We start from the raw sequence: 27,702 nt of genomic DNA, 5'->3' as shown, positions 1-27,702 counted from the left end.
GCCTATTCACTGCTCTTTAAATCCTTAAATGAAATCAATTTCTCTTTCACAGTTCCACGCTGCAGTACCAGGAGCTCATGATTTCCCAGAGATGTACTGCAACTTGTCCCTGATTGCCTGTGGGGACTGGAAACTTTCCCATTTGTGAGCCAGAACGGTAAGCAGAGGCAGGAGGTTTAGCCCTTGAAAGTCACATCAGAGCTGCAGCCATCTCTGATGATGCCCTGGTTCAAGTAAAATACTGCTCATCTGGCTCTTCACTTTTGAGCAACTTACAAACTGTTTCTGTTTTGCATCCTTGGACCTCATCTCTACATGGAGCTTAATTATGCTGAGCTATTAATAGTCCACAGAATAGATTTCTTCCTGACCTACAATTTGTGCTGCAAAGTGAAAGTTTATTAAGCCCTTTAACATGATAATGCATTCACTGACCTTTTATGATCTTTGTCTGGAGTTGAACTTTCCAGATTTACTCACATCTCAGCATTGATCATTTGCTACTACACTTGCCCTGTCCCAATGTCTTTCACACACACAGGCACACAGAGTGCTAGCAAGCACTGTGAGACGCTTCAGTACAGAGTGAGGAGAAGTGTGATACTGTGAATCGCTGATCCTCTTCTGCCCTTGCAGATCTTTCCCATCAGCATCTCCTGAGACACAGAGAACTCCCCAGCCTTTCACATTTTCTAAATGGCCAGCCTGTTTACTTGGCTTAATCTGAAATAAAAGACATCTGACTGAAATACAAGGTTATTCTTTGTGTGTAAAAGACATAACAAGGAACCTTTCACATTCTCTGGAGGTTAACACAGAAGATAATGGGTATCAGCACTCCAGATTGTTTATACTCTCTTTGGAGCATCTTCCTCTGTTAATATTGTTTTATTATTCTATAAAGACATACAGTTCCTGTCTACTTCTGACTCAGCCTTATTCCAGAACTAAACCTCTTAACAAGATGCCTTTGTGCAAAATGTCCTCCCTTTCACAGAGACGAGGAGAGGCACACAAAACATGTCCTGCTTCATATCGCATCCCCAGACATCTGATCCTTTAAGTAAATTCCTCAATGCCTTTCATTCTGCATGAGCATTCTTAATAAAATAAGCTTCACATTTTCTACAACTAGGAATGAGCATCTTAAATTAAATAACTTGTCTAAATAAACACCATTTTTATGAAAGCAAGAACTGGAATCAAATATACTGGGCCCAGCAGTCTTCTAATGCTCTTCATTTTGCCTCAGTAAGGATTTAGCCATCGTCAGCAGCATTTTGGCTCAATATTTGCAGGTGTTATTTCAGTATTGTTGAGCCAAGGCTATTCTGATCTGTGAACTGCACCTGTTACTCATTTATCCCCTTCTCAGCACAGACTGCCAATCATACTGAACTTCTACCATCTTACAATGTGCGGAACAGATTCAGTGATGGCATGAATCTTGAGCTAAGATTTACACTTGCCTTACTCCAAAATAAAAGATTTGTTTCATCATGGAGTGGTTGGGGTTGGAAGGGACCTCATCTAGTTCCAATTCCCCTGCCATGGGCAGGGAGATCTTTCCCTACATGAGGCTGCTGGAAGCCTGATCCAACCTGACCTTCAAAACCTCTAGTGGCAGGTCACCTACAACTTCTCTGGGCAACCTCTTCCAGTGTCTCACCCCTCTCATTGTAAAAAAAAATTATTCTTTATGTCCAACCTAAACCTACCCTTTTCAGTTTAAAATTCTTGCACCTTGTCCTGTCATTACAGGTCCTGATAAAAAGTCTCCCTCCATCTTTCTTGTAAGTTGCCTTTGTATATTGAAAGGCCACAATAAGGTTTCCCTGGAGCCTTCTCTTCTCCAGGCTGAACAGCCTTAATTCTCTCAGGCTGTCCTCATAGGAGAGGTGCTCCAGCCCTCTGATCATCTTCATAGCCCCCCTCTGGACTTGCTCCAACAGGTCCATGTCTTCTTGGGCTGGGGAGCCCAGAGCTGGACGCAGTACTCCAGCTGGGATCTCAAGAGCATCATTTCATACAGAACCAATATAAAGATTTTTTTTTTTTGGTCAGAGTTAGCAATACCCATGGAAGAACTGTAGAAGTGTTGCCCTATTGGATAAGTAAATAATTTCAGTGGCTATGTAATATCATAAGAACTAATGGGATCAGAACACAAATTAAAACTCCACAAAAACAAGGGTTCACCTATACACGCTATCCTTTACAACTTGAAGGATATGCAGCCGATTGTTGGGATTCATTCCCTCATGTGTGTAGAAATTTTTTATTTTTTTCATTCAGGTGTGGTTCAGAGCATCTACGAACGAGTAGAGAGAGATCAAAGCAAACAAAACTTGGCAGAGAGCTAGTGTCAGAATCCCAGATATGCAGTTGTCTTCTCCATGTCTGATGTGGTAGGGATAGAAGTAGTATTCTGGCTTAAACACATAAATTTGTATTTTGCATGAAAATGCTAAAAGTTTGCTCATAATACAGTGGATTGTTTTTCACTTACTGAAATGTACATTCAACTGCCAGTTAAAGATTCTGGCTAGTGCCAGAAACAAGCAACCTCCTTTCAAAGTAACGCTGTAATTAAAACTAGTGCTAGAGAGCATTCAGAACACAATGGGACTGCTTCTCCCATTGTAACAGAGATATAAAGTAGTAATGGAACAGAGACTTTTGTTCATTTAAAGTTATCATTACAATATGGATCAAGTAAATTACGCATTGGGGGTACATTATGTGGCTGTGCATGCAAAGTGAGAGTGTAGTCTACCCTCACATTTAATTGACATACATAAGTGCGTGCTTCATTTTTGCTACATCCCTTATGGTGACATTAGTAGTCATGGAGCCACAGAATAAGCAGTACTCCTGGATGAGGAGGGTAGGGAAGCAAGGCAGAGGGCTACTTCTTAGAGCAATTCTAACTCATACACCAGTAAGTAAAATGGCTACTCAAAACCAACAACTTATCTTGTATTACCCTCTTAATGTTTTTCTTCTGTTTCTATTCTTCTTCTTTAGTTTACACAATTTCAAAGCCTTGCAATACATCTTCCTATTCGCCAGCTATCACCCAGCACTGACGTCACCACTAACTTGGTCCAATGCTTCCTGAAGAAGACTGTTCTGTGAATGTCCATCACCCTTTCTCTTCTCACACCACAGGACCTCTCACACCCCCAGAGCAATGTCCTATCTTACCTCAAACTACTTCACATCACCAGCCAAATTTTGGGAATTGAAGACAAGCTTCCATGCCATAACAAGAAGGAGTTACAGTTTAGCTGGCCGACTGAAATAACTCCACAATCAAAACCTTTAATTTCAGTCCTGATAGAGGGACTAGGCCTGACAAACAACTCTGTACTGGGACATCAGGTGAAGTACAATCACAACTGAGATAAGCATTAACACCAGCCCAGTGCTAAAGCAGAAGGTCTGTTTTCACAATAAAAATGTGTCCAAAGGCAGCATGATTGGGGCTGCTCTGCTAGGGAAGAAAAGCCACAAGCCAGGGTGACCCTACGCTGGCAGGGCAGTACTAGCCCAGAACTGAATTTCCCAGCTTGTATATTTCTTTAGTTCTGGTTTTCCCAGGTACAAAACCTAGAACCAGAGTTTGAAAGTCTCATACAGTTTGTTTCAAGTACAAAATCCCCCACTTACATTACAGAAAATATACAGCAAGAAGTGTTTGTTACTACCATCCCTTGTTTTAGCATTAAGTCTCTCAAATGTCTTCAGTTTACATCATAGAACTGAAACATAGATTACTCTCAGATTTGTTCACTATATTATAAATTCTAAGCAGTTTAATGGTAATTTCTCTTACAATAGCTTAGCAAATTTCAATTTTTCTCATAGGAATTCTTCATCTTTTTATAATTAATCCATTTACTAAAATACTCAAATTTGCTTTTTATACATAGTGCAAAGATGGAGACTGAATGCAAATTTTCTGGTATTTCAGAAACTGTACAGCTTTTGTTTTTATCACATCAAATACACATTTATTCTTCAGCTACTAAAAAAAAATAAATATATCTTCACAAGCTACCAGCTCTTCTATATATCTCTTTGCATCTCTTTGATCACACTCCTCCAACCCTTCAGTAATCCACTGGTAATTATAACTTCTTAGCTTCTTTAGGCTAAAAGGGACCAATTTATCACAGACTGTCATGAATCCAGGTTTTAAATTATCAAGAGTCCAATTACTAACAGGAATGAGGATACCTCTTTCCAATTAAAGTGACTGATTTCATGTAAAACCTTGTAACATTTCACTTTGTATTTGATAAGAATGTACCTAATTAAAAAGAGGTTCACCCTCATTTTATTTTCTATCCAGAGAATGAAAAACAGCAAACATTAATCATGCACCACTATAGTGCCAGGCCTAATAATTCTTTTGGCATACTTTGACAACTTCTAATCCATCCATGTATGGATGTATATTACTCCTGTTTCATTCCAAACAGGCCTGGGAAAGACTGTGGACAGACTTTTACAGTACAAACTAAAGAGAATGCTAGTAACTGCTTGTATGAAATCAAACACAAAAGCTAGGAGATGTAATAGAGATAACTTACTAGAAGAATTTAAAGCACTGTTCATCAAAAAGCTCATCTTACAATTCCCTCTCTACATGCATGAACTCAGATGAGAGCAGTATTTTACATCTTTTTCAACACCTTTGAACACCTCAGGAGTATTCATATCACACCAAGAAAAGCTCTACTTCCAGACACTGTAATTATTAACCCAGCCTGGAGGTTTTGACATAAGGGAAACAGACCAGAACTCTCAGCAACCCCTTGCTGAAATTCCACCTACTAATCTGATGAGGGGAAGTGGGTTTTCTCTGTCCACCATGGCTCAATACCCTGATTACATCTTTCAGGGATGCAGCTTGGAAGGGTAGAACTGTTGCATGGATGAGTCTGATACAAATCTCCAGTAACTAATACACTCAGCACATACTCCAGTCTTCCCAGCATTCCTGCATCTCTCTCACATGACATTCAGTCAACCACTGCCTGCTAATGTAGTCTTCAGTCTGCATTTTGTTTTTACAAAATTTTTGCCTTCCTGGATCAAACAAAATTCTTCACAGAAGCAGCAAAGAGGCCCCATGTTGGGTTCATGAATCATCTGCATACAGCAGCGCAATGTTTTTTGTAATCACACATAAAAGTGTAGCTGCTAAGAAGAATGCAAAGCTATTATAAACAGGTTTTACTAACTTTAGGAAAGAGAGATAAGCCACAGCTGCTGTTGAAAACAGGCACAGAAAATTCAGAGCAAGTAGAACTTTAGAAAGTTAAAAAGCTTGATATGGAACCTGAATTAGATCTTCATGATTGGCAGGGCAAAAAGGATTCTCAGAGTCTCCTCATAATACCACTCTTGTTGCTATGCTAGTTGTAGGAAGGACTATTTTTAGAAAGAAATAAAACAAATGAAGGAAGCTTGCTTTTTAGGGAAAAGAATGATACTGAAATCTGAAATGCTAACACACATTATGCATGACTTCTCATCCTTCTGAAAGTGACAAAAACAAAAAGCTTCAGGTACACTGGTACTTCATAGTATGCCATGATTAAGTTTTATTTTCTTCACTCAAGTTAATTACTTTGAGTTACACTACATTGACAAAAATCCCCAAACAGTAGTCACAGAATGACAACTTTTCAAATAGGAATGTAACTCAACTCTAGCACAAGTCCACTGACTTGCTGTGAGGTTCCACAAAGAAAGGGAGAGTCCATCATTATTAAATTGTTACCACTGTGCTAGTGTTACATAAAAATAAAAATCCCAATCCTGTAACAGAGTTTGCAGTCTGAAACCAGCTGCAGTAATGCTAAACACCGATACTAGCAGACAGCTTCTATGTAAGTTAAAATAGGACACTAGTGTCAAGGTGCAGTCATTGGCAGTAAATTCACAAGCTGAGAAGGAAAAGGAATTCAAGGGTAATACAATAGAAGATCTTCTGAAGATATCTGCATAACCATAGTTCCTTCTCTTGCCCAGAGTATCAAAGTCTGGAATAAGCCAGAAGGATCAAGTCAGAAAACTGGATGAAGTGTGATGTCATGTCAGGAAAAGGCAGAGAAGTCAAGAGTTGTATTTATTGCAGCTGGGCAAAGCCGCACATACAAAAGGTACAGAACTGAAGCAATGACAAGGCAGAGAAAATGCTGGAGCAATTAGAGAGGGAAGACATTTAAAAAGCACAAGACAAGAAAGTCTGCTGCACTTCAGGCTAGGAAGTCAGTGCAGAGAAAATCACAGATCCAACAATCCAGTTTGGCACAAAGTTAACAAACTTGTTTTTGGCAGGAGCAAATATGCACGCTCCAAAGTAAGAAGATAAAATTAATAACCTAAAGAAGTTTAATATACAAAATGCATAGAGAAATAAAACAACATCTTATAAATTGATTTAATTACAGACTCATGCATCTTAGCTTTAAACCAGTAGAGGACAACATGAAAAAAGGCCCAGTCCTACAGACTTTAACCACAATGGGTATTGCTACATGGAAGTGTTATGATCATACTTTAAGCATGGGAGACGAAGTCTGAAGGCAAAGTCCTCAAGTTAGGAATGCAGACTTGCATAGACTCCTAAATACTGCTGGTGGTATACTGTTGGAATATATCTGATAAACCAACTAGATATCCTTAGAGAACACTTAACATTTGTTCTAGCTTCACTGTGGAGTCAAAGTATTTGTAAAGCATTACAAAAAACTTACGAGAAATCTTGCCTCCTGAAGTTTACTGAAAACAAGGCATTGCTGAAGTAATTTGTGACTAGAAGCAAGTTACAGACTGTGATCCACCGCATCTTACAATGCTACTTATGTTTTAACTACATATTAAGAACATTGGTTTGCAAATTTCAGAAACAATCTTGATCAGTCTGCAGATCCCCACCGTCAGTGAAGCAAAGTCTAACAAATCACTGCAAGACTGGGCCTCAATCCCACACGGTTAACTAGAATAGCTACAGGAACTAAAAGAAAATATAACTTGTGTGCTACAGCTGTGCAGTACCACAGTAACTTTCAAACCCTTTAGCTTTTATTTCATAGATGTGCAGCATGGCTCTAACCCATGGGCATTTATGACTGATGCATCTGCATGAAGCTCCTCATGAATGTTGCAAGCTTCTGAACATCTTCTACAGTCACTGCATTATACAGAGAGGCACGGATTCCTCCCACAGATCTGAATCAAAGAGAGGAGGGGAGAAAAAAATAAAGAGGCTTTGTATATTGTAACAGAAACATCAATAACATTCACAGACATTTAAATTTACTCTACTCCAAAGGGATAAAATTCACATTTTACGTGAATGAGAACCAGCATTTAAGTCTCCAAGGCAAGCTTGCAATCTAGAGAAACTCAGTATTTACTAGTTAGTTACAGCTCCAATGCTATAGCCCTGTGACAGCAAAAAGCTGTATTTTTGATCCCACAAACACCACTGAACATTGAAAGGAACTCCTGCAACCAGGTAGACAAGCCAGCTAATGAAAGCCTTTATACAGTGACAGATTCTGATCTCAAGAGTCACCTTCTTTGGCATTTGCATAAAGCCAGATTTATCAAATTGAAGAAAAGAGAATTAAGAAAGTTCCCTGATCGCCATCTCACCTAAGCAGTAGCTGAGCCACCAGCAGTCTCTGATTACAGTTTCTAGAGACTGATGCCAAACCAATATGAGGAGCAGCTTGTGAGTGAGAAAAAGCTGGTAAACCACTGCACAATGCCTGCTGGTGTATCACTGTACTAGCAGTTCATTCTGCATAGGAAAGGGATTCATCTGACTAATACTTACCGATGCCCTTTCAGAGATATCATGTTAAGTTCCACAGCTTTCTCAAGAAATTTCTTTTCCAGCACTTCATCACCCTTGATACTGCCAATACGGAAAGGGACATTCATTCTACTTCGGTTCTTTTTCTCCACTGGACATCTAGAAAAGTTGCAGAATGTAATAATTAACCCATTTTGTGCTAAATTTACATTTTCAGCTATATACCATTTCAGAAAGTGAATAATTGCATCTGTTTAGCACCAAAGTCATTGCCCTATAATTGAAAAGTTCATTACTTCTATGAAAGAAAGCAACCTTCCTTTTTTAACCAAGTATAACAAACAGTAAGAGGAAAGCTCATTAACTCTTTCTGACATAATCAAAATTGCCTCAGAGGAATCCACAGGAGGCTTGTAAACACACTTAAATTAAGAAAATTAATAAAACTACAACCCTACTCACAACAGTTTCAGTTACACTCCCTACAATGAACTTTGACTAAGTCTCAACCAGCTTCCTCTCGTTATCTTCAAAGACTGATACACTTATTTTTACTCAGCTAGTCACAAATGCTACCAGAATTGAGCTTGACTCAGCTAAAGGAAGTATGAGAACATAACATAAGGATATTTCCATGGACATTAGAGACTTCTGTTAGTGGTTTCAGTTCACCCTCTACATTAGTATTATCCAGAATCATGAACATATCAAGTCGAGAAGAGGCCTCTCTAGAACAAATCTTGCATTGCATACATGGCAACAACATATGAGGTCCACCACAGCTCTTTAATCTTAGAACTCCCTTTAATCTAAAGTATAAAATTCAAGATACATTTAAGGCAAATTTTCTCTTCAATTATCTTGTGAAGGTAAGAATGGGGAGGGGGGAAGATTTAAATATTTTCTTTAGTGCTTCTAGTTACAAAGGCGATATTAAGCCTCCATCACAGCCTTAGGAAAGAATAAATGTGTAGATTCTTGCAGGGATTCACTAGGAGTAAGTTTTCATAAACTGCATGTAAATTTCATGCTTATTATTCTATTTGACAAATAACTGTTCTAACTTTTTTGTTCCTCCCTTGTTCCTTTGTACAGATGTCTCCATTACGAAGAAAAAAAATCGAGTATAATATCTGCCTATGCAAGTTTTCTGCTTCAGATGCAACCAGGAAAACACTCTTCAAAAGGGCCTATGTTTGCAAGCATTCCCATATCTGAATAACTGTAGCTATGCTACAGTTTTTAGAAGATCCAGTTGCTATCAGGCAATCCGCTGTAACTCAATCCATGCACAGACTTTGGAAAGCAAACTGGAAGTGACACCCAGCACTTTGTGGAAGAAAAATCTCCATTTGGACATGTGAAAATCTCCATGGCTTGTCACACTGCTTACTCAGTGAAGCATGCCAAAGATTAGGTGGCACATTACAGCTGAGAAAGCAGCTTCAGATAAGTCTTCTTTTTAGTTATAGATACAATTTAAAAACCCCACAGTCTTAACTGTATTGCTTATACATACAGCTTTGCTTTCCCAGTTGACTATTTACCATCCCATCTGCATTGCATTTCCCAGTCACAGCCTTACAGACCAGCTTGCCAAAAAAATATTTTTATCTGTCACAAAATGTTTTTTCCAAGACTTCATTTGCTTACTGAGGTTTATGAAAAACTTCATTAGAGTAGGATGACAATCCCAATCATGACAATGCTAAAGGCAAAGCTGTCCTCGTCAACTAAATGGATAAGCAGAAGGTATTAAATATTATGATGAAACTACATCCCTGCCAATTTAAGTTGCAGCCAGCTTTAATTTAAAATCCAAGTTTAGTTTGCCGTATCCTAACTTTGACTTGAAAGTTAATTAGGTCCCAAAACTGTTGATTTTATACTTAAGGTGAAAGAAAATACTTGGTAGTTTCATAGTCAATTACTAGTTCTTGAGCTTGTTAATTATTAGAATGATTCCAAATTACAACATCAGCTTTTAACTACATATATTTTGGGTCCTGTGAGCTCAAAAATACCTTGCAACAATATGTAAAAAACAGAAGGTTAAGCCTGCTTTGGAAAACCATAAAAAATAACCGAAGAAAATAAACTGTACTTAAAGAAAGTGCATTACATTTTGACTACCTCTAGGTTCTATCTTCCTCTTTTACTTCAGAAAACTGTTTCAGAACTTCACACAGATAATAATGCTCTGCTTGACAGAGAAAAAGCAGAGTCTTTGACTATTGAAAGAGATGGTAGGAAGAATATGATGCAAAAGTGGTCACTACAACTTCTTACAAGCCACTTTTTCTCTATTTTGGTCTGTATTTTCCCCAAGAGATTCAGTAAACATGTAAACCAGAATCTGCAAGTCTGGTTTTTGTGTACCCTTCTCCGAGGCTCCTGCATTTTATTAAGTGTAGAACAGAGTTATTAATGTGCCTCACAACTGATCTGTACAGGACAACTTGAAATAACTTCCTACCAGAATGAGACTCATCCTTAGGTAGTTATCAAGTGAATGGTTTGCACATTTAATTTCTGCAGGATTCTGAGATTCCTCAAAATTTCTATATACTGAAGAGATAACTTAAAAAATATGCTGCAAATTGACTCTTAAAAGTTATTAATATGTTTGGCTCTGCAACAAATATTGAAACCAAGGGGAAAAACATAGCAACTTACACATAGAATCCATTAGATTTGTCTATAATATCATAAATCATTCGTGATTTGACTGAACTAAGTTTATCCATAGCTGCAGCTCCACCATTATTCTTTATCCATTCCAGTACGAGTCCCATGATATAAATACTGAAATAGGAAAGAACATTTTCAGTCAGATTTAAAAAACAAAAAAATATCAGTCATGTTTGAGTTCACAAAATGTTTCAGCAGCAAAATGTTATGTTTGATTTCAAAGTGCTTAAGATTAACAACTCAGAATCTGGACTACTTTACAAATTATGACAATTCTTAGCAGGCAATGGTTCTTTTTAGACACAAAGTATCCTGAAATTCTAATCCTACACAAGTCTCCTGGACCAAACTTAATCCTTTGTACCACAAAAGGACAAGTCCTGCAGGTTTCCTGCAGCCCTGCAGGGCTCCCAAGGACCTCCTCAGACATGCTGCAAGGACTGACCGTTCACTGACCACACAACTGCCTGTTAAGTCCTAGAAAGGTCCGGAGTTAGCACAAAAGTTAATAGCATCCACTCTGTGCAGCTACTAGCAGCATCTAGCAAAGACACAGGGGTGAATCTCAAATGTATGTACAGTGATAATGTCAGAATTTTAATCCAATTTTCACAAATATTAAAAATAAAAAATATAAGTCTATTACTGTTTAAAAAAAACCCTTTTCCTCACATGAACAGTGAAGTTTGGCAAAACAAATAGTGATGTATTACACTTATTCATTACCATTCAAGTTCTAAAAAGAGATCTGGAAACCTACTGGCATCACGTGACTTGGGACCAAGTATTTCAATGCTAGTTACTAAGTGCAACATAAAAAAATCCCCCAGGCCTTTTGCCTTTGTGCTTTTGCTACAAAAACTCAGCTTGTCCAAGTTCAGGCATTTCCCACGACTACACCACCTTACATAATAAACTGCTCACAAGTTTTTATGGCATATTTCCAGCAAGTTTGCTTTTATTAATCCCTTCATTACAGATTCCAGGGAAGTGCTCAGAGAACACTACCCTACAAGTTTCCCCAACACAAACCTAACAGGAGGCTGTTTTAAACTTTTCTACTTTTAATTTCTCAGTGGATGGCGGTGTCAAATCTTTGAACACTACAGAAAGACTGCAGAATAGCCAAGGTTACAGACTGTCTTTTATACAAAGCACCTTATAGCTTTCAGAGCACAATCTTGCCACGTTTATGGCAGCATAAAGGATTTAAGTGCAGTATAGCCTAGGCCCTTGCCAAACATACAGGACCACATTCACCTCTTGCTGTCACTTCATAGAGAGAAACTTCTTGAACAAGTAACGTTTAAAGAAGTCAGCCTTAGAGTCATCCACAAAATCCAGCCAGCCGACATCTTCATCCTTCTTTCATTCCAGTCAAAATAACATTTCTGTAGCAGTTTTAAACGTAAAATAAACCCTTGGAGCTTAGAAATTAGATTTCTATAGTAAATTCATTGTTAATTTTAGCAAAGCAGATCAGGGTCAAAGAGTCAAGCTCTGTAGCGCCACGAGGTTAAAGCCATTAGCATCACCTTAAATTAATTTAACATCCTGCTGAAGTAGCTTTTGCAAATTCAGTTAATATTTCCTGCCTGTTTGCCAGCAAGCCATTAGAGAGTGCAAGGAAAAGACTAGAGAAAGACAGAACTCAGAAGCTTTGCCAGTTCCTTACAAGAACTGGAACAGGCATTTAGAGCTGAGCCAGACAGATGTGCACCCTGCCAACATTTCAGTCTGTGTTACATTCTAGGTTCTGGAGTGTGCTCCAATGTGGGTCTGTAGTATGAAGTGAAATTTGGCAAGACAGTGATCAGAAAGGAGAAAGACTGTCAGTTCAACTTCATTTTCAGCTCCCTTAATCTCCTACTACCCTGTCAATCTTACTAACAGATACCAAGTTACAGCTAAAGCAGCACTTTATTTTCAAAAGTTCTTTGCAGTGGTTAAAATAAAGCTGCAGAATTTAATTTGGTTTGCTTTTCAAACCAGATGAGCAACACTGTGTTCAAGTGCTGAGTTTTAAGTAAAACTTTGGTTTTTCAAATGGAAGTAGCTTTGTACTTGGAAAACATGAATGGCTGGATTAAAAACCTGGTATGTGCAAGCACACAGTGTTCAAACCAGTATGTGTGACTTGGCAATCAGGAAAATAATTGATCATGAAATAGAGGCTTTTTCAACCACTTGGAAACAAGACACAGATACTGCCCGTGTTACAAAGCTACATTCAGACAGACGACAAAAATGTGGAAATATTGTAAGGTTAATTCTTGCCTTAGACACCAGCCCTAAGGATATTCAGTGTACTCAGCCAATAGGGTAGACAGGCTAAGAAGAGTATGGCACTATAGCACTACAGGATGCATATTCCTTGGGAAAACTAGTTGTGCATTGTGAAGGCTGCAATAAACACATGATCACAAGATTTACAGTTTTTGTTAAATTAAGATAACTGCCTCTATATAACTGCAATAATACACCCCATAGTGAAATCAGCAGATTCAGAGATACAATTAATATAACTTTAAATTCTACTGAATTTAAGGAGGCAATGGCATTGAGATAGGCTTTATACACAGAAGTCACTGTACTTCATGTCTGTACAGTGCATTTCATATCTGTTGGACATCAGCAGTCAAGTTTGCAAATTCTGCCATGTATGAAAAAGCTGTAAGAACTGAAATTAAACATCAATGTAAGATTGTACTACCAAGTTATCTGAATAAAAGGGAATCTTATCTTAATTTTCAAAGTAATTAAGAAAACTTCTAGGAAAAAAAAGATACCTGGTTTGAACACTTTCTTTAAAATAATTATTTTAGTGGACACTGGTATAAAAATGCTCCAGATTAAAAATGGGTAGATACTCCTAGCTAAACACCTAAATACGTTAGTAGCAAAGCATCATTTCACTAGGTATCAGAAGCTAATAGATAGTAATTTTAGAAAAGCAAACTGTAGTCTATTCTGTTTCTTGCATACATGAAATCACCAGGTACATGCCAATTTTAGGATCTTGATTGCTAGCAATGATTATGAAGCTAGACCAATTTTATTTTTGGATGCCAAGTTAAATTCTAAGGCAATAGTTAAAGAAATATGAAAAAGAAATACTAGTTAATAAAGCAAAGCAATGACTAAACTGCCTTTAAAAAAATACTTTAGAGAGATTTGAAGGTTCAAATTCTGAGAACTACCTCAGGAAGAAATTAAATCAAATCTGTATTGAGTGTTCAAGAAAGTAAGACTAAGTGCCAAATTACCTATCTGCGATGATAGAAGCATTATCATTGAATTGACTAGAGTTGCATTCACATAAGCCATAACTGGATTCTGAAACTTCTACAGTGGAATTATGACACACCATATTTGCTTCTGAAACATCATGTCCTTCATGGCTGACTCCCACTAGGCAACATCAAAGCCTACTACAGTTGCATGGCTGGACACGTCCCACATTTGCCCAGGAATCATGTGAAACACTCCAACATATCAGTGAGACATATTGGCAAACACTCAATTTCTGAAACTTTTCTTGATAAGAGCAGCAGATGGCAGTGCAGTAGCTTTCTGAATAAGATATTAACTAGCAGAGTAAGTTACCTGTAGCATGGTGGAGTGTTATACAAAGAGCCATTTGTTGCTTGTGTTTTGTAATCCAGAACTACAGGGCATTCTTTCAGTGCAAATCCCAGCAAGTCCTCACGTACTATTACAACAGTAACTCCAGCACAGCCAACATTCTTCTGAGCACCAGCAAAAATCACACCAAACTAACAGAAACAAGAAAAGAAGGATTTGATGCATGCATTCACTAGCATATCTTATAACTGAGTAATACACCAGTATCATTATACAACAGTCATACAACTCAGTTGAACGCTTGGAGAACACATTGCAAATGAGCAGGCTGTAGGTCAAAGAAGAGCTAGGAGAAGTTCTGATTTCAAAGTGCACTTACAGCTACCATTTTCCCATGTATGTCTATTATCAGAACTATGTATTTCACCCAGCTGAGGAAGATTACCACAACAAATCTCCCAATGATTTGCTAAATATTTATTTAGTAGCAACAAATAATTCTCAAGGCAACCTGTCCACATTTCACACTACTCCAAGCAAATTTCCAATACAATCTGGTATTTCAGAACAGGCATCATATAATCCACCTGTTCAAAGACAGATTATTAAAGGCCAAGATGAATGCACTAGCAATTACCCCTTCTTTTTGTTACACACAGATAAGGAAGATCAAATACTTTACTTCACAGGTCAGTAATACTTCTCACTCATAATACACTTTAATATAAGCAAGCACTATGTTCTGCCCCTCTGCATTTATGAAACAGACACAACAACAGAAGCACAGAGAGCTTTAGTAGTATAAAAGGGTTTACAGATTTTCCATGTAAAAGGCAGGAACAAAAATTCTGATTCACAATATCCTGCTATAGCTATATATACTATCTACATCTAAATAGGATTCAGAAGACATCTTTTTCAGCAACAGCATCAGTTAAGACCAAGCAGTAGACAAAATCTTGGACAGCTGTAACATGAACAATTTCAACATAGTTCAATGTTTTTACTGAAAAATAGGACAGATAGACATTGAAGTCTCAAATTTTAAATTTAAACACTTGCATCCACCATCAGATACCCAATTAACAATATACAATTTACTTAATTTCACTGCTCAGGGGCTCTGGCCATCCAGACATTGCAAAGTGCCTAATTATAGGCATTCAAGTTTGAAAATGCTTTGTGCAGCCACTGTGTTCAATACTGTACCTTGGAAACATCCACAGGTCTGGACAGAAAGTTTGATGACATATCACAAACCAAGACTGCTCCCTTGACATCAGGTACAAAGTCAAACTCCACACCATGAACAGTCTCATTGGCACAGTAATAGACGTAAGATGCATCTGGATTAAGGTTCCAAGTGCTTGGGTCAGGAATGTCTGAGACAGACAAAAAGAAAACCAAAGGTCACTGGAGACAAGTAATTTTCCCAGCATGCAGTTTACTTGAATATGGGACTTAAGCACAAACACAGAACAATTCTGCAGCATAAAGTATTAATTATCTTGTTACCAGGAAGACATAATTTATCTGCAAAGAAAACACATCAGTGCACTCCCAAAAATTCTGTGGTGAGCCACCACTAAGCTTGCAAACACCCTTCTGGTTTCCAGCCCTTATTCCTCAAGGGGTTTTCATCAGGTTTGCAAACCCAGACTACAAATTACTGCCCTAGGGGTCCAAAATAGCATTTCAGAGGAATTCAGGCACTGGGTCCAAGAATTCTCCTGATGCCTTTGGAACCACTGAAGTATCCAAATTCTCACTGGCAAAGTTCTCTAAAGCTGTGTTTCTGTACATCCCCAGAAGCATTTCAGTCTTGTCCAAGCTGAACACGAAGTTACCAAACTACCTACCATTTAAGCTTTGCAACTGATTTACAAAACTAAGATTTCCTCTGTCAACAGGCAACACACAGGCAAGCCCTGACAGCACAGAACAGGTTCTGCATAGAACAACTGATTGCTCTTCCTTTCTTCTCTCCTCCAAAACACGAGGAGGGAGACATGCTGCTATTGCCTCCACCATTATTTACTGTCTCTCCCCTTATCTACAGCAGCCAAATAGAGATTACACTCCCCTAGACTGGGAAGTTGTAAGTTCAATTCCTTGCTATGCCTCACAGGATATAAACTTATCTTCCAAGTTACTGCCCTAATCACCAGCTAATATACTAACTTGTATGGGGATATTCCTTTTCTCTCCTGTTGCCACTCAGTTCAAATGCTATAGTTTGGACCAGAGGGAAGAGAAGTGAGTATAACTAGCAGGAATAGAAGCCAGAATTCAGGTGTCCATGCTCCAGTAACTCTATGTATATCCAGTGACAAATTATACACTTGCAATGCTCTTGAAACAGACTCAAAAATTCCCAATGCCTTAATTACAGTCAACATTTTTCTTTATTCTACACTGTAGTCATTCAGATTATGTTATGTCCAGTTACAAGCCTCAAGAGGAGGAATTGAAAACACCTTCTCTATTCCAGGGCCAACTGCCTGTTATGACACATGAGTGGGGAAGATAAGTATTTGGGAACCCTTGAAAGAAGGTAACAGAATGTAGGTCTCCCATCTCCTGGGCCAACAAGGTTAAGAACCCACATATACTTCTAAATTTCAGAGAAGAGTCATTATTGAACATGCCTGAAACTGAAATACCTTATATTATCCCTTCAAATAGCTTAAGAACTCAGTTAAATAACAGCAACAAGAAAAATAAAACAGCCTTGACCATTTCCCTATCGATACACAGGTACACATTTGCTTTTTGCCACTTATTTTGTGGGATCTGCTCAGTTTAGTCACACAATTATTTTCTGGTGCAGACTGTTAAGCCATTAACAGATCTCTCACTGATGAACATGGAGAGATGTGGCACACAATCTTTTCCGTGCTGAGCAGTCAACTCTAACTAGTTAACATTCAATAACCCAATAGCTGATTTGGACCAATTTATAGAATGACTCAGAGCTAAGTATTCACATGGATGGGTGTAATCATCAACTTACTTGTATAGGTTCCTAGTTTTGGATGAACGATATTCACTTTGGCATACTTCTCTGCTTCTTTAGCTGCTTTTGCTGACCAAGCTCCCGTAACGACATAATCTGCATGTCTTCCCTCCTTTAAACCAATAAGATTAAGTGGGACTGCACTGAACTGACCAGATCCACCTCCTTGGAGGAAAAGAACCTTGTAGTTTTCTGGAATATTTCTGCATGCAAGATACAACCATTTATATTATTCCCAGAAGACAGTAGATGCATACTACTTGATATCATGCATTTAACAACAACTGAAGAAGAATAGTAATTTTAGAAGACACTTTGCCAAGAGGTTAGACTAAATCCCATTAACTTATCTCAGCACTGGTCTTGAGTAATGCTATATATTTTACAGATAAAAATTTGCTGAAAACAAGCTTCCCCCCCCCACCTTGAATACCATTAAACAAATTCACTCCTGAACAGCAACTCTATCACAGTACACACAAACTTGAAAGATACTCCAGCAGAAGCAATGCTCACTTGTAATTTTGCCTATCGCTAGCTTTCATGGCTTTTCTGTCAGGCTATGAACTACACTCCAAAGTGCTAACAGTAGAATTCAGCTTTGAGACCCTTCAATTTTCAAGTGCAATGGTACAGTAAACTGTACTGGCAAGTGCCACAGGGAATTGTTCATACAGTTACAAAAATTACTTATTCAAATTATTAAAACCCCTCTGTCAAGAATTCTGGCTAATTCTAAAAGTCAAGCTTCTATATGAAATTGCCCCAATTACTAAATACTATCAGAACATTAATTCTAATATACAACATATTTGAAACATTTAAAAATGTGCCATGCTACAAATAGGGAAAGGGCTCCTGATCAGCAATTCTAATACACATCCATAGAGCTTATGTTAGTAAAATGAGATTGATGAGTAATGTACAGATCACCTCTACACCACTGATTTCTATTGTTTCCTCTTATTTCTTGAAGTTGCTGCCCTTCATGAATTTTATGAAGGTGACAAAAATTAAAATTTCATAAGAAAGTCAACTAGTCAGTGTATAGAAGATACATAAAAAGCATCTTAAGCTAATAAAAGCCTTTGTCTGATTCTGATTTATTTGAATGTGACAAAACAGAAGACATCTCCAAGATTACTACTTTCTCAGACAGTGTCTAAACAAAAAAAAACCACCCACACCATCACACACAGAGATGCTTTCAAGGAAAGGTCTCCACATTAGTCATTATCAGTACAACTAGCAGAAGCATAAAAAATAAACAGGAAGTAATTCACTTACAGCAATTCACGCAAGAGATTTTCAGCTGTATTTAAGATTTTTGCAAAATCTGAGGTCCGATGGCTCATTTCTTTGGTGGAAAGGAAAGAAGAAATAACATGAAACAAAATGGTAATACATGAACACAATTTTAAAATTGCGTTAAGCATTAAACCTTTTACACTACAGACCCAAAATGCCTGAAGGGTCCCATTCCCAGTTCTAACTTTTTTTTTGCTGAGTCTTCCTTAATACCTACACAAGACCTATACCTCCAGTCTTGTCCAGATCCAGGACAAGGATCACATTTCGCATCCATATGACCTTACCACAGCCAGGAACAACTATATTTTTGTGAAAAAAATACTCCCTCAAAAGGTATAAGTTTTCCCTCACTCCAAAATGCTGTAGGAGCTATAGAGTAAGGTACAGGGGTTTGTTTTCTTCTATTATTTTTAACAAAGCTTCTTCATGCAGTAATGCTAATTAAACAATAAGGACACTTAATACTAATTCCTTTTATTAAATTCATAATCTTTCTTCCATTTGTAAGAGTGTACAATTTAAATATTAATCCAAATCTTGTAGAGACTTGAGGAGATTCTACATTTAGCAACCAAACAGTTTCACAGGACTAGTGAAATGCAGATCATCTTCTTGCATAAAATTTTTGTGCAACTGGGGCTGGAAATACAGTCTGCTACCCATATGGCACAGAATACACCTCCTCCTTATGACAGGACAGCACTGCCTTTCTCATGGGAAGGATGCTATACATCAAATGCAGCATCTTGCCACATAGTATATAAGATATTATATGCGGTATCTATATACATACACACGTCTAGCATGTATATATCTGTGTAGAGTATGCACATATACATACAGTATTCTACAGATATATAAAAAGTAATTTCTTATATATTGCCCATATATACACAAACATGCATACACATATATCCCTGCCCGAAGATTCAAAAGTACTAATGTTTTACATATTCTTGGTTATCTTTGTCTCTAGTCCTTTGTTTTGGATCACTAAACATCTGGCTATGTATCATTTTACGGTCATCTCCATTCTGAAAAATATAAAATTTTCAAAGTCTTACCAAGAACACTTATTCCAAGTCCTTTGTAGTCCACCAATTCTTTCTGTGCTTCTAATAATACCTAACAAAAGAAAAAAATCCACAAATAAATTTAGGGAATTTTCCACTATCTGAAGTCACTAATGCAACACACACGTCAGCTGCTCCACACTGCAATAACCTGACACTTGATAAGAGAGATCAACAGAAGTACAGTCACCAATATAATTTTATTGTATCTAGTAGCTGAAGGCTTTTCATAAGATAGGATAATTAAATCATAATTTTTCCTTGTTGCAAAGACAATGTCTTAAGTTATTATTTCAACAGTTACATTTTCAAATTTCAGAATTATTTGTAGGAGTTGGATGGAACTCCCAATCTTTTACAGAACATTTTATGTTTGCATGTGTACGGTTTCTAATCAAGCATTCAAATCCTCCCCCCTGCCCCTCTAGTCTGTGTTCTTTCACTTGACTTGTGCAAATAAAACAATCAAAGTATGGAGGAAAATATAAAGAAAAAACAGGTTATGGAAACATATTTGAAACTGACCCAACAGGACAAGGCCTAGTTTCACCAAATAAAGTCCCACACTTTTTCAAGATGAGACTTTTCTATGTTACTGAAAGTTAAGAAAGAAATGAAGCAAAATTTTGAGACAACTGAAAAAGAAAATACAGGTCACTCTCAGGAGTCCTAGGCAGGTAATCTGCTGCTTCAGCCTTCCATTTTTCTTTCTTTTCCCACAGCTCTTGCATACCAACAAAGCTGAACTAGATCCTAACCATTGGGCCTGCAGCTTCTGATTTCAGTAAGTTCTTGTGTGAGAGCCAGAACATTCTTAGCTCCTCCTAAAGGAAGCAGGAGGAAAGGGAGCCCCAATATAACAGCTTCCAAAACAAATGTTGTATGGATGCACCCCAGGATCTGCCAAGAAACCACATGCTCTGGACAGTTGCAGGAACAAGAAACATACCTTGCTGACAGGGCATCCTCATGGCCCGTCAACTGTAACAGCTGGTGACCAAGAGGTCAACCAGAAATAACTATGCTACTTTTGATGTTACAGATTGTTTAGTTTTAACCACCATGTTTCACTTGCAAACATATTCACGCCAGAGAAGGTAAAAAAGTTAAAGGGAACACACAGACTATTAGAAAGCACTTGTTAAACTGTTAAATAAAATCCTGTTCTGTTAGTAACATTATTGATCTGACAACCTGTATATGCCTTAAAATAGACACTTATGATATGCCTTATAATAGCCATGGAGAGCTCTCTGTCCACCTTTTTGCTTCAGCAAGTCCAAGAGCTTCATTTGTGGCATCAGCCACAACCAAAGTGAAACAGTTGAGGTGACACATCAGTCCATGCAGGAGTACTGCATTTTCAAGAGAGGAAAACAGATTAATAATATGGAGTTCAGCTATGCTCTTCTCAAACTTTAAACCCAGTACTCCATACTCTCTGTTGGAGGACTGGATACTGCAGCAGTTCTAGTAAAAGCTGGTTTCTGAGCCAAGGGCTCAAGACAGATGAACAAATTTATTTGCAGCGTAATCTACAATCTCTATTTTCATGAGGAAAAAAAAAAAAACAGCAAATTTGTTTACCTGTAGAAAACTGTTAAAGAAACAATACCGAAAATAATGAAGAAAACTGTAACAAGAAAGATTCCACAATACATAACTCTTAAGTTGAAAGTCAGCTGCATACAATTCGGCAGAAACCATCCCCTCTCCCTAGGTAACTCGATAATCTATTGCTGCTGATGCAACTTTCCAGAGGGTTGAGTCCACGCTGCACCCTTTATCATCTTTAAGTAAAGGCTTTTCAGGGAATTACCATGACATTCACCCACTGACAGCTGAGATACTCAACACAGCTGCCCTGGTGCAGGGGAGGACTCATTTTCCATCCCAGAACTGAGACAGCCCTCGATGAACGGCCGTATGATCAGATTCAGAAAAAAAAAAAAAAAAAACTCTGGGAGAGGAATCCTAAAGCCTCAGGACGGTGTGCTTCCAAAAACCCGAACTTACCAGGGCACGCAGTTGGGCGGGGAGTGGGAGAAGGGAAGAGGGCCCGTTTTTACGCGGGTAACTCTCTTCGTTACTCTTTACTCGACCTTTCCCAGCCCTCGCCCTGCAGCCGGCGCCCGGGGAAGCCCCACCGCCTCGGCCGCGCCGGGAGCCCTCTCATCGCGCAGGCAACGCCGCCCGCCCCCGCCGGCACGGCTCCCTCCCCCCGCCCCGCAATGCCCCAGCCCCCGCCGGGCAGGGCCCCGGGCCCCTACTCACGGAGCGCGGCAGCTTCGCCGGCCCGGCCCCGAAGTTCGCCACTCGCCGCCCGCACTCCATCACTCCCCCGCAGCCGCCGCTACCGCCCAGCAGCCGGGCCGGCGGCCCCGCCGATATAAACCCCCCGCCGCCGGCCCGCCGATTGGCTCTTGCCGCACACACCCAGGGGGCGGGGCTGCAGCCGGCCCGCCCCGCCCATTGGCCGCCCCCACCGCCCTCGCGGCGCGGTCCCGGCCGCCTATTGGCAGCGCGGCCACGAGGAGGCAGCGTGATCAGGCCAGCGGCGGCGCGGGACGGGGCGCGGCGCGGCGCGCGGGGCGGCGCCAGGCGGATTGCAGGGCGCGAGGCCGCCCCAGCCCCGGCCGCGTCCCCGCGGTGCTGCCGCTTGGCCAGGCCGCGTCCGGCTGCGCCAAACCGCGAACTGGGCCTCGGTCTCGGCCTTGGCCCGGCCCGGGGAGCGGCGGGGGCGGCTGTTGTCACACGAAGGAGCACAGTATGGTGGGTGCTGGGGAAGAACTCGAGGCGATGAAAACGTGTCTGGTGTTGGAAAACCTCAGGAAACCTAGCCAGGGTTTCCTTGTACATACAGCCATAGGTAGGTAGAAAGATCAGATAAGATAGACAGATGAATACACAGACACACATCTTACAGTAACTTTACCGTGGTTTTTCCCCATGCAGTTGCTGCTCCAGAGCTGTGGCACTTGTTCCAAAAGTAATCTGTGTGAATGAAGGAGAAATTAAAAATAGCAATCCGTGCTTACAACAAATTTCAGGGGACATTTCATCTTCAAAGTAGTGGTTTCACAGTACCCAAATGTCTTTGTACTTCATGTGAAATTGTTTCCTCGTGGAGGAGCAGGATCCCTGCCTTCTGTCATGCAAGAATTATCTGCCTGTTGTGCACTGTTTCTCCCAACTGCCCATTGCAGGCAAATTGCTATTTGGATTTCAGAGAAAAGGAATAAAAAGAAGAGAGCTGTGAAACTTAATTAATTTCACGGAATGGATAGCAGAGCTGGGACTTGCCTTGAGGTCTGCCCAATCCTAGGCTAATATCCCTGAATACTAAACCATTCTTGCCACAAGTATCTTGGTGTAAGTTCATTGAAAACACAGATTTAATACAATTAAACTGTTGTAAGTGAAGGGAAGACTTTAGCTTATCAAATTTCTTCTTTTTACTGAGAGACGTACTGCCTTACAACCAGTTTTCAGAAATTATTTTAAAGGCAGTAGCAGTAAATCAATTTTGACAAAACAAGCCATTAAGTATGATTGAAAACAGATGGGCTTTACAGAGTCCCATAATTTTCAAATATCTTGGATGAGATCATTATTCTTATACGAGCTGCATAAAGCGCAGCTCTTGAACACCTTAGTCTGCCCAGTGTTACTTGTAATGATGCCCCTACATGTTCAACCAACTTTATCACCAGTGTTAATCGTCTGTATACCAAGTCTGCATTTTCTTCAGAAATAAAAGTGTTGATGTATCTTATTTTGTGAATACTGAGACTAATATAAAAGGTCATTTTTAATTACAAATGGTTTTCACTAACTACTTGAATTTCTTCCTTTTCCTGTCAAGCCAGGTCGCACCTGGCTTGAATGATAAAAAAAAAGAATGTACAGATTACAGCCTGACCTGGTACTTAGTTAACAGATGTTCATCTTATGCAACTTATTTTGTTTAAAAGGTTGTAAACAGAGACAGTGGTTTTAGAGCAAAGATAACCTTTATTTAAATAACAACTATAGCTTCAGAAAAACCCACCAAACTCGCTTTCAGACAAGAGAACGCTCCTCAGTTCTGACGAGGTAGTAGCAAACTTCAGGGACATTGCAAGCTGGATACAGTCTCTTCAAAACACCAAGGTATTTTAAAACTATGTCTCAGACCACAACATCCAGAACAACTACATGACTTCTGATCATTAAAATTAGTTCTAATTAAATAGATGCTTCTACTGAAATGCCTAGTAACAACATACTGTGGTGTTGTTACTGTGTGACTACACTGTAATTATTTTTACTAGAGTCTCAAACAGGAACAGGCATAAGGGACATGGGCCCCTCGTATGGGCTTTTCCCAATATTAAACTCAGACTACCTCCGTCTGCTTGGAGAGGCAGCTTCAAAATACAACCTGTTGGGAAAAGATATCCTAGGTAGGAAGGAGTAGGAAAAGCAGTCAGAAATAGTTTAGCTTGGTGGTTCAGTTCAGGAAGCCCAGCCAATACTGTGGGAAGTGCTTTGACATCTGAGCAGGATCAGTCTTGAATCTGAACTGTGTAGCACAAACCACAAGGTATATTAAAACTTTGGAATTAAAAACGTAATTCAGAGCTCTGGCACAAAGAGCTAGAACACAAAAATAGAAACTAGGCAAGTTGGTGCTGGTATCGGCTCAGAGCACAGGGAGTAAATATCAGGTACTGTAGTTTTCCAGTTCAGGAAAATCTCATCCTGAACAAAAGAGTCAAAAATAGCAGCTCCCATGAGATCAGAGGACAACTGTGCTGGAAGCCTTGCCACCTCGAGCTTTAGAAAGTCCATTTCACATTGCACATTTATGTTGAGTAAATAAAATTGATAAGGATGTATGAAGCAGGAAGTTTCCTGAACACAGAATAGTCAAATTTTGCTACATGGAAGGGATTATTATGCTTTTGCAGGTGGAAAGAACGAAGATGAATAGTAAAGGTCATGTCGGGGCTTTGTTTGTATTGAACTGACATTTCTGTATTTAATATTTCACTACCAGCCATTGCAGTTTAATATTTTTATTACATCAAAACCATAAATTCATTATATCAATATTCATAGTCACCAAATATAAAATACAAGCTTTCAAAACTGACTTCCAGGAATGCTTCTTGCTTCCAACATTTGACACAGAACCTGAGCACCCTTCAAGGGCTACAGGTCCCCACAGATGAACATGGAATTGCATTATTAACACAAATCCAGAGTGAGCTGTATTCACTATGATGGAAAAACTGGAAAAAACAAAACAAAGCAAAAAAAAAAAAATCAGGGAAAGTATAGTATTTAAATAAAGTTCCAGAGTTTTCAGTGAACTTTTATCGGGTTCATTGAGACTTCATGTTATATTGGACAGAAAAACCTTCATCAACTACTGCTGGAGAAGAGTCAGCTCACTCAAGGAGAGCAACTGCATGAGTTCTCTGTCTGGTACAGTAACGGACAAACTGACGTCATTATTCAAAGACAAATAATGCTGACTGCATAGCAACCTGGCAGCTGTTTCAGGAGGCAGCCGGGATGTCTGGTCCACCAAATTAATGAGACTAGCAAATTTTGGTGGGGTTTAAAACAAGATGCAGGTAGGTCAGACAAGGGTTTGGGGTTATTTTGTTTTTCAGAGATCTCGCTCCAAATATTGCAATTACGAAGTGTGAAAAGTAATTGTTGGGAAGCCCAAATGAAGAAAGAAAAAATGCTTGAGCTGTGTAAGTAAACAGTTAACATGTTCTCTAGCAAATAGCGGGCTTATTGATTTCAGGCTTTTATGTCAAACAAGAACAGAGACAAATATGTAAAACATTAACTAATAGCAAGAGGTTGAAACAGTTTATATCCAAGCCCAGGGTAAAATGGTTTCATAATAATTTGAAATGTATGTATATATACACATTTTTTTTTTTTACTTTTTATTAAAACACTTTATTCCTAAATATATATTTAAAATTATTTTTATATACAAATTATTTTCTGGAAATGTACTTTTAAACTATTAGTAAAAACTTTTACATTTCTGAAATATTCATGATTGCCTTAAAAAATACTTCTCCCCCAGGTAACTTACTTCCAATATTATCTCTGCTGACATCAAATCCCACTTTTAACTATAAAGCGTGCACTCCAGATTCTCACAGGAAGAGTGCTACGCAGTAGCACCAGATGACAAAAGGAGAATCCTTCACATGTCTGGTTTAACAAAAAAAAAAAACCAAAAAACCAAACCCATGGTTAAGTACTAATCCTACTGAAAAAAAATGTGCCCCTCTAGGTTATATACTGCCTAGTCAATTTTGCTTTAAATGATGATTTTTTACATAATTCATACTTTAAAAGCAAACAGTAGTGGTATTTAACATAAGATATTTATGTCATCTGCTTGTAAGTACACAATACATAAACTGTTTTAAGTTTTTTTATGGTGTTTTTAGGGACAAATAACAGATTCCTAATTTCTAACCTCACAAATCCTTTTGAATTTATAATTTTATCCATTATTTCAGTTATTAGCTTCAGAGCTTGTTTTAAAAAGGGAAGACTTAGCATTTTAATGCTGAAAAAAACTGATAGCATGTAATTGTTCAATCAAACCAAAATTACAAGCAAAGAGTAATGACTGAAGCAACAGACTTCAAATATTTGGGAGAATATCTAAAAAAATTGCATAGATTAATATATTACCTGCTATTATTCTGAAGTGACAAAGTCTATATAAATAATGTACTTTCATTGTGCAATTACTTGTGCAATATTGCAACAGCTAAGGTAATCTCATGCTATTTGCTCAGTAGAAAATTTCAATTTGAGGATTCATGAGTTTCTACATAACTGTCAAGCAACTGAAGACAGGAATTTCTACAGGTCTTCTGTGTTCCAGAACTCTCATGATAGATGACAGAGGAAAAAGCAAGTTCCATGCTATTTCCACCCACCCAGTTCAGCACTAATCATCTTGGCTGATTCGCGTGTGTGAAAAATATCTTCCATTGCTGCATAACCTTCTGTCCCCTTCACTCTGCAAATGGAACACACATTGCGAAGAAAAAGAGTGCCTATCAAACAACTTAAAATATTATCATCCTGGAAAATCTCAGATTATGCTGTAAATAGTGAAATAAAGGCAAAATATTTAAATTTTATTTTTTTTAAAACGCAGCTTTTCACAATGTGCTTTCAACATTTGAACTTCTCATAAAGATAAGCATTGTATGTCAGATTCTACTACCCAGTCTCTCAGAGTTTGCTACTGCAATTTCAGAAATTCCTTTTAAATCAGGACTGACACAAGCACACGCATGTAAAAAGTCATAGAAAGAAGTTATTTTAAGGAAATAAAATTGACTGGTTTATTCAAAAGCGAGATTCTCTCCCATTGTTAAACCAAATGATGTAGGCTTAAGCCCTAAACGAAAACAGTTTGGGTTGTTTTATGTTGCTTAAAACCACTTTTGTTAAAATTTGCTCAAATGTTTAACATCTTCCTAATCTCTGCAACCCCTCATAATAAACTTAATTTTACAGAACTTCCATTTATATACAAAACATTAGGTAGTGAAGGAAACAAACGATTGGCTTCTCATGGGACTCAGGCAAATGTACCAATATAAAGAAAGATACTGCTTTATTTTTCAGGGCCATACTGAAGTGCATCTTCTGACTACTCCTGGTGCAAAACAAAACAATTTTCTGTGCCACATGAGGCAAATAAAAATCTGTTACTCTGTACCATCGTTCAGAAGCTGCAAATCAACTGGCTGTGCAAAAGGACAGGAACAAGAAGCTGGGGGCGGGGGGGTGGCAAGCCCCAGGAGTTTTAAAACAATTATATTCCTTTAGTTTTATGTTCTCACATTTCTCTAGGTCCTGAGAGCAACCTAACTGAGTTGGACTAGACATCCTCTAGAAGTCCCTTCCAACATGTATTATTCTATGATCTGCACTCATAGCGATAAGGAAGAATGGCTGATTTACATATTTCTTTTAGAAATGTTTCTGGGTGCATTTTTGAATTTGAAACTTCCACTGTCTTTGGGAATGTCATAACCACACAGTTAGGCATGACTTCATATTTGCCATAAAAGCATTTTTTCCACTTCTATTGCAATACAATGGAAATAAACACTGGACAAAAAATGTACTCAAAGTAA

The 27,702-nt window shown here is 38.6% G+C and overlaps 1 protein-coding gene across 1 annotated transcript; it reads right to left on the bottom strand.

Annotated features, from left to right (window-relative positions):
* Nucleotides 1–5,591: 5,591 nt before the first annotated feature.
* PSAT1 (phosphoserine aminotransferase 1) lies at nucleotides 5,592–21,870 on the bottom strand. The gene is made up of 9 exons (XM_086771154.1): nucleotides 21,791–21,870; nucleotides 19,508–19,568; nucleotides 18,420–18,489; nucleotides 17,130–17,335; nucleotides 15,326–15,498; nucleotides 14,138–14,307; nucleotides 10,517–10,645; nucleotides 7,862–7,999; nucleotides 5,592–7,248 (listed from the first exon to the last, which is right to left on the bottom strand). The coding sequence occupies exons 1-9, from the start codon at nucleotides 21,848–21,850 to the stop codon at nucleotides 7,143–7,145; spliced, it is 1,113 nt and encodes a 370-aa protein (XP_086627280.1). The 5' UTR covers nucleotides 21,851–21,870; the 3' UTR covers nucleotides 5,592–7,142.
* Between the last annotated feature and the right edge of the window lie 5,832 nt (nucleotides 21,871–27,702).

This window comes from Chlamydotis macqueenii, chromosome Z, assembly GCF_036417535.1.
Source record: "Chlamydotis macqueenii isolate bChlMac1 chromosome Z, bChlMac1.mat, whole genome shotgun sequence".
NCBI classification, from domain to species: Eukaryota; Metazoa; Chordata; class Aves; order Otidiformes; family Otididae; genus Chlamydotis; species Chlamydotis macqueenii.
This window is presented reverse-complemented; position numbering and strand designations above follow the sequence as displayed.